Source organism: Balaenoptera musculus, chromosome 14, assembly GCF_009873245.2.
Source record: "Balaenoptera musculus isolate JJ_BM4_2016_0621 chromosome 14, mBalMus1.pri.v3, whole genome shotgun sequence".
Taxonomy (NCBI): Eukaryota; Metazoa; Chordata; class Mammalia; order Artiodactyla; family Balaenopteridae; genus Balaenoptera; species Balaenoptera musculus.
Window position 1 is genome coordinate 89,809,895 of NC_045798.1, and position 15,782 is coordinate 89,825,676.

Genomic DNA, 15,782 nt, shown 5'->3' on the forward strand with positions numbered 1-15,782 from the left:
CATCTTACTGTTCAAGTGCACCAAGTGTCAGACATTTATCAGATAGGGCGTCAGTAGCAGCAGAAATGCAGTAGTACGTCCAAGTTAAAAATTTCCCTTTGATTACTACAAATCCACGGGCCCTTGGGTCCAAGGCTTCTCCTGCAGTTTGCGAATGGATTTTTATAGCACATTAGTGCTGGGGGAGATTCCAAGGAAAACAGCGCTCTCGGTATGAGAACCAGCTGCAGCTTTCTGGAGCCGATGACTCACACCCGCTTTTTAATTGGGTGGGAGAGCCAGGCAGGAGACACACAGGGACTCAGTCAAAGCGCTGTTTGTTTTCCGAGGGTATCCTAGCCACAGGCCCGCCCCGCGGCTCCCATCTGCAGCTCGTGTTTACTTAACTTTTTTTTCCTCCTCACAGTTCCAATCATAAAAACGGAGCCCAGCGATGATTACGAGCCTGCCCTCACCTGTGGACCAATGAGCCAGGGCCTGAGCCCGCTCCCCAAGCCCTGCTACGGCCAGCCGCTCGCCCTGCCGCCTGACCCGGGCTCCTGCCTCGTGCCCGGCTTCCCGCCCCGTCCACAGAGCAGCGCCAGCCCCGAGCTCCACGACCTCTCCTGCGCCCCCTACGGCCCGGCCGCGGCCGGCCCGGGCCACGGCCCCCTCGGACTTCCGCGGCCAGTCGGCGGGGTCCTCGCCGGCCAGGAGGCGCCGAGACCCGCGGGCGTGCCTCCCGGGCCCCCCCAGCCGCCGCCCCCCGCCCCGCTGCAGCCACAGGTGAGTCCGCCGTCAAGTGGTAGCTGCTCCCCGGGGTGCCGGCCAGCGCTCTGTCCCCACAGTCCCTCCTCTCCGCTGCCGCCGGGGACCCAAGAGCCGACCCGCCTGCAGCCCTGCGGCCCCGCGCGCCCCCCCGGGACGGGCCACCAGCAGCGCCAGCCGTCCGAGGTTCCGAGCAGCGAGCCTGCAGCCGCCCGGCCCCTGCCAGCGCCCGAGGTGCGTGAGGACAGTAATCATAGTCTGGCCCCCCTTCCCGTAACGGTCAAGCGAGAGCCTCAGGACCTGGACCCGCTGGACCTGGACGACGGTAAGTGCTCGCGGGCGGGCGCGCGGCCAGCCCGGCGCCGTGGGTCCGCTGCGGCAGGAGGGGCGCGTGCACCGCCGCCCAGCTGGGGCGCGCCTGGTGTGTGTCCTGCGGGACGCTCCTGCCGCCCTCGGTGGCCCCTGGCGGGGCAGTGTTGCCGCCAGCCAGCGGGTCGCGCCGCTCTGCCCGGTGGGGGCCCGTGGCTGTCGACCCTCGGGTCCACTGTCCGCGGGGCGGCACGGGGAGAGCTCGGGGCGCCCGGGTGTGCCGGCCCTGGCCGCGTGGAGCATGGCGCCCCCGGGAGCTGACGTGTCCTGTGAGGAGGGGAGGCCGCCCTGGGCTCGGTCGCGGCTCCAGCTTCTTGACTCCTAGTGTCCGAACCGCTTCTCTAGTCGCGTGAACCGCTTTTACGTATTCGCGCAGCTAAAAGTGAGCGACTTGCACCCTGTTCAGCTCGTGAGAACACTTTAAGCACGCGACGGGCTTGTTGGAAGCTCGGTGATCACACGGTGAGGAGTCGGTGGCTCCCTGGACCGGGGCTTAGGTCCCCGCACGGCACCCGGACTCCACGGAGATGCGTTCAGGGTGATTTGGAAACGAAGCGTCCTCGAGACACCCGCAGTCAGGCTAATTCGTGTGAAAATCTGAGCCCCAAGGTCTTCCTATAAAATGAGAACAGAAGGCACCTCGTCGGAAGATGTTTTTCTCTTTCCTTTGGGAAAAGGTGCCGGGGGCCCTGTGATCTGGTGGGTGAGAGGTCACCCAGTGCTCTCGTGGGCCCCGCGTGGATTGTCCGTCTGTGTGGGCGCCCAAAGCCAGCCTGGAACAAGGCAGAGAGAACCCGTCCCGCAGAGGAAGCCGCACTGGGCTGGTCTCAGAACCTCTGCCTGAGGGGCCCCGGGACCACACGTGTGCCCTGAAAACAGCGGGCAGACAAGTGCCGTCGGCGGGTGGAGGGCCGGGAGAGCCCATGGGGGACGGGGGCCCAAGGCTTTCACCCGAAAGCTGTGAGGCTGGGCAGGACCTGGAGGAGGGAGGCGGGTGCCTTCTGCGACCCCCGCCCAGACTCCAGCAGGACCACGGCGGAACTTGCTGACGCAAAGCAGACGTGAGGGCCAGCATCCAGCCTCAGACGCAGGGGCCTGCCTCGGCTGGACCCTGGGGTCAAAGGCGGTGTCTGCTCACGCTGCAGGCACCGGGGTGAGCGAGGTGGGGAGCAGGGCCTCCTTCCGTCCTGACCGCCGTCCCGGTCCCATCGTGAGCGCAGGGGTCTGGTTAGGTGAACCCGGCACCTCCTGGGCCATGATCAACCCCCTAAAGTTGCCGAGGGCCCAGAACGTGGTCGTCAAGGGAAGAGCCCCTGAACTCCGGGCGTTGCCTCTGAAAGCACTTCTGAGGGTGGGTGGGTGGGAGGGAGGGACCCTGGCCTCTCTAGGATCCTACCAGCACACCCTGCAAAGGGGTCGCCTGCTTTGAGGGTGGGCACTTACAGAAGAAGAAGAATGCTGAAAGCACGTGGCCTTGCGTCAGGAAAGAGCAGGGGAGGCACTGGGAGGGGCCCCACTGCCCCCCGAGCAGACAGGGACCTGGGAGACCCTGAGGCCTGGGGTCGCCAAGCTGACGGGGTCCAGCCCTGTTGCTGGGCTGGGGGCTGCAGCCGGGGTTTCACCAGCAGGAAGGCCCCCGTGCTCCAGGCCCACCTGCACATGAGCATCAGGTGGGGTGGCGAGCGGGGGGGGGCCCAGGGGCACCTGTGGCCACTCCTGGGACAGCAGCTCCAGGGACTCTGTCCCAAAAGGATCCTTGTGGGCCCTGGTTTCTACTCCGTGTCCATCCCGCGGGCCAGCTGTCAACGCAGCCTTTCGGTTTTGGCCACGAGAGCAAAGTGACGTCGGTTTCCTTGGTCAGGATTGGGGTCACGGTGTGAGGCTTCCCCAGAAAGCGGTGAACGCGTGTCCGCGAATGTGCGTGTATCTTCACACCACCCCCATGCGTGGTGTTTCGGTGCCACCTTGCTCGTCCCCAGTTAAAGCCACGCCAGGGTGGAGCCCTGAGCGGCAAAGAGTAAACGCTGCCCTGGCCCCGTGCAGAGTGGCCCCGACACGTCCCTGTGGGTGGACATCCTCTGCGTGGACGCTGCACCCAGCGTCCCCCCCGAGCGGTCTTTCCCAGAGGGAGACCCCCGAGGTGGAGGGGGGCCTCGGGTGCACGCGCCGCGTGGCTGGGGGGCGGCCTCGCACGAGCCCGGCTTCCCTGCGGCGGGGCTCTCGGGCCCGCGGGGTCGGTCTGAGCACACAGGCTGGAGGAACCGCCCTGGAAGTGGCCGCCGAAAACTAAGGCTGTGGGGCTTCTCTCCTGGAGTTGGAGCCACACACCTTCCGGTCAGGCATCCGTCCCCGCTCAGGAAAGCAGCTCAAGTGTTTGTTGCTCTGTCTGAGCGGCTGAAGACTCCCCGCATCCACAGGCGTTTAGCATAGAGAGGGGGCCCAGCTCTTGCTGGAAGTCTTGTAGTGGAAGCAGCAGAAAGCACGTCTGTCCTCGTGAGAGGGTGGCCGGAGCTGTCAGCTGCGTGTCGGGGGCTCTTGGAGGGACCTTGAGGCCACATCTCCGTGTTCACCTTGGTTCCTCCACCCGGAACCCGCTCGCTCGCTCGCTCACAGGAGCTGTGATATAGACACAGGTCAGTCCCCCGTGAGTCCTCGAAAGACCGCCTAGTGCAGAATAAAGGCCCACGTCGTGGGCGTGGGGACCTGAATCCCCAGCCTCCCCGACCCAGATGCTGAGGGGCTCTGGGGCGGGTTCTTACTGGTCCCTCCTGATGGGGATGGTGGGAGGGGCACGCCGGTGTCGTGGGGTGGGTGTGGGCCTCGCGAGGTTCCTGTACAGCTTGGACGCCTTGAGTTGGCACCAGTGACCTGATCCTTGGCCGGTCCCACCGGTAAACGTTTGTGGTTGAGGGGTTTGAAAGTGAGTTTGTTAAGAGGGACGATGTCTGCACTCCCGCTTGTTCTGGGGCGGAGGATGGCGTGCCTCGAGGGGGTGTGTACAGAGCGCCGCCCCCGAGGCCTGGGTGGGAGAGGGAGCCGGTCGGCCGGGGCCGATCCCTGATGTAGAAAACAGGCCCCTGTGAAAGGTTTGGAAGGGGGCCTGGGGAGAGGGGGTCATCGGCCTCACTCTAAGGCACGCGCGACTTCCCTTGTATGTCTGGGTTTTAATTGGCAGCCCAGCCCAGGAAGGTGCAGAGAAGAGAAGATGGAGACGAGGGCGAAAAACTAAATCAGAAAACTAGATGCTGATTTTAAGTGACCTTGACGTTAAAAGGCAAAGACTTCATCGTTGTCATTTACACCCAGGGAGAGGCGAGTAGTTGGGGTGGCTGATGACAGGGACCAGGGAACAAGGACCAGGAGGGGGGCGCAGGGGGCGGAGGAAGGGGAGCGGTTCAGGCTGTGCATGGCGGCCCCTCCCCAGGCTTTGTCTCAGCAGGACGCGGTTGCTGGTCCCGGGGGGCGCTGGCGGGTACGACCTGCTCTCGCCTGGGCTTTGCCTGGAGAGCCGTGGCACCGTTCTGCCAGGGCAGGAGGGACCAGCCGTGCACCACGGCTCACACAGCGAACTCAACCCATCTCACTTCCAGGCACGCAGAGCCATTGCGCGTCCCGACCCCAAGGTGACAGGTTAGGTAACATCCTCGCCCCTCACCACTCCCGCCCTCAGGGTTCAGAGGCTGATAGGAGCCGAGGCTGCAGTGACTCTGGCCCTTACTTGCTTCGTGGGTGCAACCACTCTGAGTGAGGGGGCGATTGGGGTTCCTCGGGCTTGTTTGTGATGCTAATGGCGTCTGTGAGGAGTGAGAGCTTATTTCACATGTGTTCTGGTTTTTTATTTGGGTTTTTTGCTTTCCAGGAACGTAGAATGAAAAAGGCAATAATAGGATATCATGTCCAGCTCCAGAGAGCCTGGGGCATTTGGGGCACGTAAGTGAATCACTTAGAGATCGCAAAGGCAGCCGTGCCTTACGCGGCAAGCCACCTGCTCTGTCTGCGGAGTGACTCCCCAGATGTGGAGGGTTAACGCACGTCCCAAGTCTCCATTCACCTCGAGGAGCAATTCAAGTGCGCGAGGACTCGCCTCGAACCCCAACTTGTTAATAGGGTTTCTTTTTTTTTTAGTTGTTTCTACTCTTCGGTTTTGTTTCAAAAGTGTCTGGCCCATAAATAGTTCCAATTATAATCTATTCTTTGGCTCAACAATAGTCGTGAAATTTAGGCTCTCCGTTCGGACTTCTCAATCATGGCAGTGCCGCGGGGTACCTTTTCTTTTAAAAATTAGCTTCATGGGCCTCACTTATTTTGAATGTAGGTTAAGTGTGTCACAGAAGCCACACGCGAGCCATTCCCCTGGTGTGATTTTTGGGACCTGCCCCTCGCAGAGCTGAGCTACACGACCACACAGCAGCACGCCTCTGCGGCTGATGCGTTGTCCTTGACTGACACACGTGTAGATGTGGGCGGCTCACACACACGCGCACGGTAGTCTGTGTGCCGTTTGCGTACATCTGCTGGGAAGTCATCGTGAGCGTCCCTGAAGCTCGCAGAGTTCATCCAGCCAGCGTTAATGTGAAGGGGCCCTGTTTTGCTGACATGAGGATCCCCCTTTGCGACCCAAGCGACGGCTCCCGGGGTGTCGGCTTGCCTGCCTCCGTAGCAGCCCCTCCGCGTCGCCCCCCCGCCTGCCCCGCGGCCTCGGCCACCGTCGGCCCTCTCGGTCCCCTGCAGGGGCTCTCGGGTTTCCACGAGTCTAGATGTCATTAGAACAGCAAGCAGGTGGAGCAGGCGGCCGGGGCCGTGTCTGCCCCGCGTCTGGCTGCGCGCCCCCCGCGTCCCCCCTTCTTTCCTGCGCCTGGGCTGCTCTGGGGGAGAACACGGAGCTTTCCTCATGGAAAGTTTTACTAACCTGGCCCAGGGCCCGGCTCTGAGGCCTTCCCCGCTCCTAGTGATGATGGAAAGAGCCTGCCTTGCAGGTCAAACGCACGGGCTTGTTAACATTGCAGACGTGGGCTGCTACCCGGTGGGCGGGAGGACGCACTCAGCCGTGCACGCCGTTCCTGAGGGTCAGTCCTTAAGGCCCGGGCCCCTGGGGTGCCACCGGAGGCGGCGGATGCCGGTGGCGTGGTGATCTGCAGGCTGTATCTCCCGAGGTGGAGTCCACCGGGGCCCGGGCTGAAGCCGCCACCCGGAGGAGCGGAGCCCCCGCCCGCTCACTTCCGCTTTGCCCACCCGGCGGTGCGTGCCTCCCGGGCGCCAGAGTCCGTGTGCACGGGGACTCGGGGCTGAGGCTCCAGGGGTGCCGTGCCTCCAAGTGGGTCAGACCGGTGTGCAGGCTTGGGCGCAAGTCTCCTCCTCGTCCCTGACCAGGTGGGCCCGAGCGACAACCAGTGAGTGGCGGGAGCGGGCGACCACTGTGAACCCGCCACGGGCAGCGCTCGAGCCCTGCGCGGCTGCCGCGCCCCGCGAGGTGTGTGCTTGCCGCTGCGGCCGCGCTGCAGGGCCGCAGCCGTTAGGACCTGCCCCTCGCGGAGGAGGAGGGGCAGGCAGGGGCTGCTCTGAGGTGCCCGCTGAGTCAGGGCCTCTATAAATAGGGCACTGCATTTGGCCCCGGGGACACAGCTTGCTAGGCTAGGACGTTTGAGAGTCTCCTGCAGCTCGTATGACACTGCAGCTTAGGTGTCCGAGGTTCGGGGCGCCTCTCAGTTGCAGGATGTAGACGCTAGCTAGAAGCGTGGACTGCTTTGACTTTCTAATCAAGTCTTCTCCAGCCCAATTATTTTCTGTGCGCTTGGAGGGGAATTTGGTGGTTTGCTTTCAGCTAATATTCACCTTCTCCCTTAATCCTAGGTCTTAGCTGATTTCCTCTGTAGATGGGAGAGCTGTTTGATGTTATTAATTTGAGGGAAAGAAAGAGGGGAGAAAGCGGAGGGAAGAGCTAGAAAGGTCTTGTGGAACTAGAACCACTTAGGTCTACTTGGTGCCGGAAACACCGGTGATGGAAGCTGGTGGTCGGACCTGGCTGCGTGCAGGCCACTCGGGCGCCTCGTGGTGCGTTGTCTCCGGTCTCGGGCAGGCTCTGAGGGTGGGAGGGTGTTGGCAAGTGAGCACGTCAGGACTGTGACGCAGTTTTCCGGTGTGGCAATACTTCTGCAGAGGCGAGCATCTTTCCAGGGGGATTTAATCAGCTCCGTCTCCGTTTCAGACCAGGTTGCACAACCTTGGCCTGGTCTCTGCGTTTTCTCTCTGTGATGCCATACATTTCAAAGCGCTTTCTCGCTGAAGAATGAGCACACCTGACAGATCCTCTCAGATCCGCGAGCCAGCGCAGAGCACGTGGCTGTATTGTGTTCACCAGAGCGTGAAGCCAGAAGGAAAGGTGTCCAGAAGCACAGTAGGCACATTCAAAAGCCCAGGTGACGATGGACCAGCAGGGCTTGGCGTCTCTTTGGGGAGAGCAGTGACCAGGGCCACAGAGGGCTCCGACTCCCTCTGCTGGACGCCCGTGTTTTCACGAGGGCAGCCAGGCACGTGGCGGCCCTGCCCTGGAGTGCCACACACAGGGTCAGTGGCGTGGCACTTCTAAGTGGCCCCTGATACAAGAGTGCCCTCTTCATGTGGATTCCTGAGGGACAGAGAGCGCCTGGCACAGCCGTCCATCACGTCCAGGCAGAGAAGAACGTGGATAATTGGTATTGGAGTAACCGTCGTTCCCAGTCCAACCTGACACATCATCGCCAGCACACAGAAAACTCGCATGGCGAAAATAGCACCTGTGTGTGGCCTTCGGCTCCTTCCAGAGTGACTATTACGTATAGTCTCTGTTGACCTATTCAGCCTCACAACAATCCTGTGAGTGGGCAAAACTGCCGATTCAGCCCCAGCTGACAAAGACGGAGGCTGGAGCTTAGAGAGAAATGTCACTCGACCTGCTCAGGACACAGCTGGTGAGTGATGGGACCAGGGACACCACCTTGATCCGCCAGCCCTGATTTCAACACTGTCTCTCTGCTCTCAAGGTTGAGCTGTGTTATTGAGCTTTTTTTTTTTTTAACCCACTAGAGATGTAGTGAGCAAAGACTCCTGCTCAGAAGTCTAGCTTTCAAGTATGAATTGGCCTTGCAAGCCAAAGAGAAGTGTGGTATATTTTTTTCTTCATCAGAGAATCTCTGGTTATTAACTGAGGCACTTTTGATGACCCAAGAAGGACTGGAAGAGAGGCAGGCCTTCCAAACTGGTGGAGAGGGGACCTCAGTGAGAGAGCACCCCCTAAAGGCAGTAGAAACACTGACGAAACTTTCAGATCAATTATCCCAGAGTCTGAACATTAACCAGAGGCAGAAAAAACTGAAAAGCATTGATTCAAGGGAAACTGGACCTTGGTAACGAACGTGGGATCTGTGGTGGTGTAATTTGGGGCTACTCCCGTCCCCCCTCCCCAGCTCCATGGAGCGTAGCCGTGAAAAGCCAGCAGCTTCACTGACAGTGAAGGAGATTGGCCTCTTTGGGGCTCTGTTAAAAAACCCCATCCCCACAGCACAGTCAGTCCTTTGACTGGTCATGAAGCTCCCTGGAAAAGCCTCGTTCCCAGGGCAGCATAAAAAATAGCAGATGGCTGGGATCACACTCATTGGAGCTGCCCAAGGCTGCGATCTCAATTAGGGCAAAGGAGCCTGGCCAAACCAGGTGACCACAGGGGATTCTGAAAAGCCCTGACATGCTCCTGGGGGTCTGGAAGACTGCACACGTGCACATGGATATGTGCACCCTCAGGAAGACCGCACACATGCGTGTGGGTGTGTGCACGCTCAGGAAGACCGCACACATGCGTGTGGGTGTGTGCACGCTCAGGAAGACCGCACACATGCGTGTGGGTGTGTGCACGCTCAGGAAGACCTGGGCAAGGAGAGGGCCCAGCCGTTCACCTGTGGCTCCTTCACCTCGCGACTGTACGAGCAGGAGTGAAGCCCAGGCTGACTGTGAACTGAGGGCATGTCAGAGGCGGCCTTTGCACACATATCTCCTCGACAAAACGGGGAGGCCTAAGGGTTCAAGGCATTCAGAGAAACCTGACTGATCCTTGAAGAATGCTAACCCGAGGGTGACCCCTAGGAAGCCAGGCTTAAAAATAAAAGCAAGACTCTTTTAAAAAAGTGGAACAGAGAACTTAGCAGCTACGCACTGCAGAGATACAGAATCTATGGAATTAGTCCAGGAAAGTCACTAATCAAATAAGCAACAACTAAGGGAAAAAAAGAATCCAGCAATAACAGCAAATCCTGGATGGGGGAGGTGGGGGAGGGAGCTGATTCCAGAGTTGCTACAGTGTACTATCTCTAATGTCCAGGTTTCAACCAAAAAGTTATGAGACGTGCAAAGAAACATAAAAATATGTCCCATACACAGGGGAAGAAGCAACCCGCATGCAGTGGGCAGTGTCCCTGAGAGGGCTCAGGTATTGGACTTAGTAGCAAAGTAAATCAGCCACCATAGAGATGCTCAGGGATCTAAAGGGAACTGTGTTTAGAGAATTAAAGGAAAGTGGGACAACTATGTCTGACCAAATGGAGATGATACATCTTCTAAAAGAGCCAAGTAGAAATTCTAGACTTCAAATGTACAATAACTAAATTGAAAAATCATTAGAAGGGCTGAACAACATTTTGGAGCTGACAGAATAAAAGAATCAACAGACTTGAAGAAAAGTCAATAGGTTCTCCAGTCTGAGGGATAGAAAGTAAAAAGATTAAAGAAAATTGAAGAAGCGAAACACCATCGAGCATACAAATGTGTGCATAATGAGAACCCAGAAAGAGAGAAGAAAGGGGTAGAAAAAGTATTTGAAGAAATGATGGTCAAAATCTTCCCAGGTTGGAAGAAAAACATTGTAGACATCCGAAAAGGTCAACAAATTCCAAGTAGGATAAATTCAGAGATTCACATCATAGCCAAACTGTGAAAAGTCAGAGAAAAAGAGACAGTTCTAAAAGCCACAAGAAAAAACCAAGTCATCAGGCACAGTACGTGGACTCTTCAAAAAGATCAACAGCTGACTTCTCATTAGCAATCATGCAAGCTGGAAAGCAGTGGGACAGCATCCTCGAAAGTGCTCAAAGAAAAAGACTGGTGACCAAGAAGTTTCTATCTAGCAAAACTAGCCTTAAAAATAGAGGAGAAATAAGCAAAGATGCCATAAGAGAATGTATTGCCGTCAGACCTGGCCTACAGAAAGTACCAAAGGGAGTCCTTCAGGTTGACAGTAACTCACATCCACATGAAGAAGTAAAAAGCACTGGTAAAAATAATTACATCATTAAAAAAACCAACATAAGCATTCTAAGAAAACTTTTCTTCTCCTAACTTATTTAAAAGAAAATACATAAGACAGTAATTACAAAACTGTGCTGATGGGCTTATATAAAAATGTCATTTGTATGACAATAATAGTAGAAAGGAAGGAGTAGGGAAGGAAGCTACATTGGGACAGAGTTTCTATATATTATTAGAAATAAGTATTAATCTGAAATAGATATTAAGTATATTGTAATCTCTAGAGGAACCACTAAGAAAATGTTAAGAATATATGTAGTAAACAAAACAAGACCAAAAAAAGCATTTAAATGATACACTGGAAGAAGTAAACTTAGACCCTTACCTCTCACCTTACACAAAAAAGTTAACTCAAAATTGATCATGGACTTAAATGTAAGAGCTAAAACAATAAAACTTTTAGGAGATAACATATGAGAAAATCTTTGCGACCTTGGATTAGGCGAAGATTTTTTTAGATATGACACCAAGAACACAGTCCATAACATTTAAAAATTGATAAATTAGACCTCATCAAAATTCAAAATTTTTGTGCTTCAAGGGATACCATTAAGAAAAAGAAAGACGAGGGAATTCCCTGGCAGTCCAGTAGTTAGGATTCAGCGCTTTCACTTCCAGGGCCTGGGTTCTACCCCTGGTCAGGGAACTAAAATCCCAAAAGCCATGCAGCATGCCCAAAAAAAGACAAGCAACATACGAGATGAACGTATGATAAAGGGCTTACATTTAGAAAATGCAAAGAACACATATCTCAGTAATAAGACAAAAAGCCTAGTCAAAAACTGGGTAAAAGATTTAAATAGACATTTCTCCAAAGAAGGTATATGAATGGCTAATAAATACATGAAAATATACTCAACATCATTAGTCATAGGGAATGCCAATGAGATACCATTTCATACCTATTAGAGTGGCTGTAAAAAATAACAGAGACAATAGCGAATTTTGGAGAGGATGTGGAGAAATTGGAACCCTCACACATTACTGGTGGGGATACAAAACAGTGCAGCCACTTTGGCAGTGTCTTAAAAGTTGAACATACGTTTGCCCTAAGACCCAACAAGTCTGTGCTTAGGCATCTACCCTAGAGAAATGAACACATATGTATGTGCACACAAAGACTTGCGCACAGACGTTCTTAGCAGCATTATGTATAATATCCAAACATTTGAAACAACCTAAACGTCCAGCAACTAGGGAATAGAAAAAGTGTGATACATCCATACAATGGAGTATTATTCAGCCAGAAGGAGGAATGAAGTACTGAGTCATGCTAGGACATGGATGAACCTTGAAGACATTACACTGAGTCAAAAAGCCACACACAAAAAACCATGTATTATGGTTCCATTTGTGTGAAGATGTCCAGAAAGGCAACTCTCCAGAAGCAGCAAGCAGCCTGGCTTGGGGATGTTTCTAGGTCTGATCTCTTATGCAGGTTCATTAAGTACAGTTTTGTTAAAACACAGAAGGAGAAAAGTGCTTTTGAAGCGAAGGCTTGTGTGTGTCGTGCATGTTTCCCTCTGTATGTGGAACACGCGCAGCCCTCTTTCAGCAGTGTTGGGAGAAAATTCTAATTCTGTTTTTATATGACACGAACATAATGCTGATGGCAGAGCTTCTCTCAGGGAATAAAAATGCGTGTGCTTCTCCGTTACTTAACTGTTTAGTTAAATTAAGGATTCTCTTTATCAAAACGTGGGCCGCATGCAGGACCAACCCCAGACGTTTGCCAACCACGGGTGACGTGGGTTCTTCACGTAGGCTGGGCACACAAAATCTTGAGTCCCTTTACCTTTTTCAGTTTGAATTCTGACACAGCGTTCTTCCTTCCTTCCAGATTATAATGTGGACTCTTCCACACAGTAAAGAACAAAGAAAGTCTATTCCCCCTTTTAAAACATCCGCCCTTATCAGGCCCGGGGGACCCGACTAATCACGGCTTGGTCCTGGGACAATAAGCCAAGCTGGCGGGCCAGGCCCACCCCCCCTCCCCAAGGACGCGGATGCTTATCGCTCCCAGAACCCGGTGGCCAGTTTTCTTTTGTTCCGAAGCAGGGGTAGACAGTGCTGGAGGCGGTCCTCAGCCGGGGCCTGGGGGGCTTTATCGGCCCCGCCTGTCCTCCCTCCCCACAAGGTGAAGGCTGCCCTAGCTCGGCCGTATCAGGCCCCACAGCTGCTGTTATTTCAGATACACAGGAAGGGTGCCTGGAAGAGCCCCGGGCGACAGCTAGAAACGTCTGTGATTCCCCCAGGCTCGTCAGAGCCCTGGCGGGAGGGAAGAGGGGGAGATGCCGCCGGGGCGCGTCGGCAGCAGACGCGGGGGCCTCGGCTGTGAACCGCTGGCCCGACGGCTCCCTCTGCTGCCCTGCCGAGGGTAGGGGCTCCGGGGACAGCCCCGTTTTAAGGCCTGCCCCGTCCTTTCTCCATAAGGCGGGTTGGCTGGCCGGCTAGTCTCGAGTCTCTGCAGACACTTTCAGCAGAGATGGGAGCTGGGCCCCAGCAGAGGCCTCAGGAGCTGACGTCTCGCCTCTGACTGCATTTGAGGTCGGAGCGTCCTGTGCAGACACGCGCGGCGTCTCCTCAGCTCGGGGACCAAAGTCTAGGGAATGAGAAAGTCACCCGGTGAGGGGCGGGGGGATCACCCTCCTTCCCCCTCAAGGGTTTTCTCTGGAATCGGTTTTTAGGGAGGAGCCCAGGTAAGACAGCTGGCATCCTCAAGTGTTTAGGGAGAGAAATGAGACTTTAGGGCATTTCCTCTTAATTACTGTCCCTGGGCGAGATTGGTCAGGGAGGGACACGGACCGTGGCCATGTGTCGGGGCCGCTGTCCGGAGGGGAAGGCCTGCCGTCTGCTGCTGTTGGCACGGCTCCTTGCTTTCACGGCGTCAAACTGAGAATCGCCTTTATATGCACTTTCCTTCTTTTTCCACAGTAGCTGTTGCCAGCAAGCTGTAAACTACCCTCTATCACTCAGATTTAAGAACCTAAACTTTAAAACAAATTAAACTCTTGTTGACATTGTAATAAAAATCAGAATGGAACCGGGCGGCTCAGGAGAAGCGAAGTTCAGTTATTTTTGTGGATTTAAGGTTGTTTTCTGGGATTCGCAGGCTCCCAGTGCAGTGGAGTGATTTCCTCCTGGCAGACGGTCGGAGGAGAAGAGGCGGTGGACGTGGCTGGAGCGAGGTGGCCACGCAGGGCGTCACCTGGGTGTCTGCTCTGGCGTCAGCAGGGGCGCTTGCAACCGCCCTGGAAAAGCCGCGGCCGGGCGGCTGGTCCGCGTTGGAGGCGGGGTGCTGTGCAGGCGGTTTTAATGCGTTTTAGTTTGAGAAAAGAGCTCAAATCCTGTTGTCAGAGTCTGTCTGTTAACTCGGCCTTGTGCTGGACAGAAGCAGCGCTGGGAGCACAGGTCGTCGTGCTTCAGAGCTCGTGCACCGTCCAGGCCGCGAAACGCAGAGCAGCCGCCGCCCCCAGCTGTAACCTGCGATGTTCTTGTGACCGCGTCCTCCCCTCGCTGGAAACGGTGGTTTCCACTGGATCACACGCCAGCTTTCCATCCTGCGAGCAGTTTCCTGCCGTGATGCTGCGGGATCACAGAGCTGCAGGGAGACATGCGGATGGAAACTCCGCGGTGGATGAATGTGGCGAGCTGGGTGGGCTCCCTGCGGAGGGGCTTTGACCTGGGCTCGCGGGCAACCTCGCCCCAGCATCGCACCCCTGCCCTCACCTGCCGTGCCCTCTTCTGCACGGCGTCCTGTTTCTCTCTGCTTTCAAGGCCAGGTCGGCTCACGACCTCTGACTCATAAACAGGCCGACATCCACCGGCCACCACAGTCGGCTGGAGCTGTCCGATCGCCGCCGTCGCTAAGTCTTCAGAGCCGGCATTGGGGTCACCCAGACCCCCTGGCTCCTACCTGCCCCGCCGGGACACGGCGACACAGCGGGCAGGAGCTGGGCCATGGGGCGCGAGCCTCGCTCCACAGGCGCCGTCCAGCACTTACTAAGTGGTAGGAAGATGAGGAGGAGACTTAAAAATGCAGGATGGCATTCCTTCACGGAGCCCTTCACTGTCACTGGCTGGTTAGAGGACCCCCTGGATTTAGAAACATGTCCTGCTCACCATGGGGATTTTTACAGACACTTGTGGGATTTTTTAAGCAGTTTTCATCACTTTGCTTGCATCAGTGATCTCCGCTGGACCAGGGCTTGCTAAATACGCAGCGTGTTTTGATAAAACGTCTTGCCTGTGCCCTTGCATAGGAAGCTTGTCCGACAGCTCATGGAGCAGGGGACAGTGGCCAGCAGGGAAGGCGCGGAGCTCAGAGCCCCAGCTCCTGCCCTGAGACTCCTGTCACTTCATCTCGGATCTCTTCATGCCCTGTGACGGAAATGGGCCCCTGATTTATCCTTAAGCTCACTCTGAATCCCACGTGAAAGTCCAGCGCAGCTCAGGCGTAGAGATGACCCCTCAAGGTGCCACCATAAGGCCTCACTGATCTTCAGTCTGAGTTAACATTTACTGTGAACTAATGTTCTACATAGTTTGTTCTCTACGTACTGTTTTCTTTCTTTCTTTTTTTTTTTTAAGGACATATTTCAAGGCTTCTTCAGAAATCAAATTTAGATAAACAGAGAAGGAATTAACGCTAAATTTCCAAACATACAGCTCCGCCCCAGGGAAAGGCAGATGATGTGCAGGGTACTGTGGTTGTAACTTCCCAGCTGGGCAACAAGTGCTCTGAGGCCTGCGGGGCAGACCTTGCCCAGACGCAGCCTTGGTGAGGCTCCTGGAAGGGATTAATTCAACCTTCAAAGACGACAGAACCCAACCAGTATCTGCATATTGCTTGCTCTGCTCTGGCATCGCAGGGCTGTCAAGACACGTGATTGGATCGGACTCCTGACCCCTGGGAAGTTAGAGTGGGGTCGGGGAGAGCAGCTTAAACAGCTAAACAGTATTTAAAATATAAACAACAATTCAAGATGACAAAGCAGGGCCCCAGACAGTACCCGATCAGCTGCCAAGTAAATTACGGAGGCCAGTGATTCCAGCGCTCTTGCTTTTAGGTTTGAGGGACTTAGAGATCATTTCAGGAAGGACTTTTCAGAGGAGTAGAGATGGGAGCTAAGCCTCAGAGGCTGTCTTCTCTACCTCAACTGGCATCTCTGTTTCACGTGGGAAATGCAGTGTCATCAGGCGTGAGGCCTCTGAAGGACACATTTCCAGCCCTGGGTTCCACATCTGTCGAGTTCGGGAGCGGTCGATTGATAGAACTGCCTCCAGAAACCAGCCTGTAAGACCCTTCCCATGGGGATGTGCCCCTGGTGCCCTGC

The 15,782-nt window shown here is 55.6% G+C and overlaps 1 protein-coding gene across 7 annotated transcripts in view; it reads left to right on the forward strand.

Annotated features, from left to right (window-relative positions):
• NFATC1 (nuclear factor of activated T cells 1) overlaps positions 1 to 15,782 on the forward strand; it is a 100,839-nt gene that overhangs the window by 70,758 nt on the left and 14,299 nt on the right. For 4 of the 7 annotated variants that reach the window (XR_005016161.1, XM_036822907.1, XM_036822911.1 and 1 more), the window contains one exon: positions 407 to 1,072. The exons of 1 other annotated variant lie outside the window; for it this stretch is intronic. Coding sequence is in view for 5 of the 6 variants with exons in the window: in XM_036822907.1 (XP_036678802.1) it covers positions 407 to 1,072 (666 nt within the window). In the remaining variant the exon portion in view is untranslated. The remainder of the gene's footprint in view (positions 1 to 406; positions 1,073 to 15,782) is intronic. 2 more of the 7 variants (XM_036822912.1, XM_036822910.1) reach the window with 2 other exon arrangements.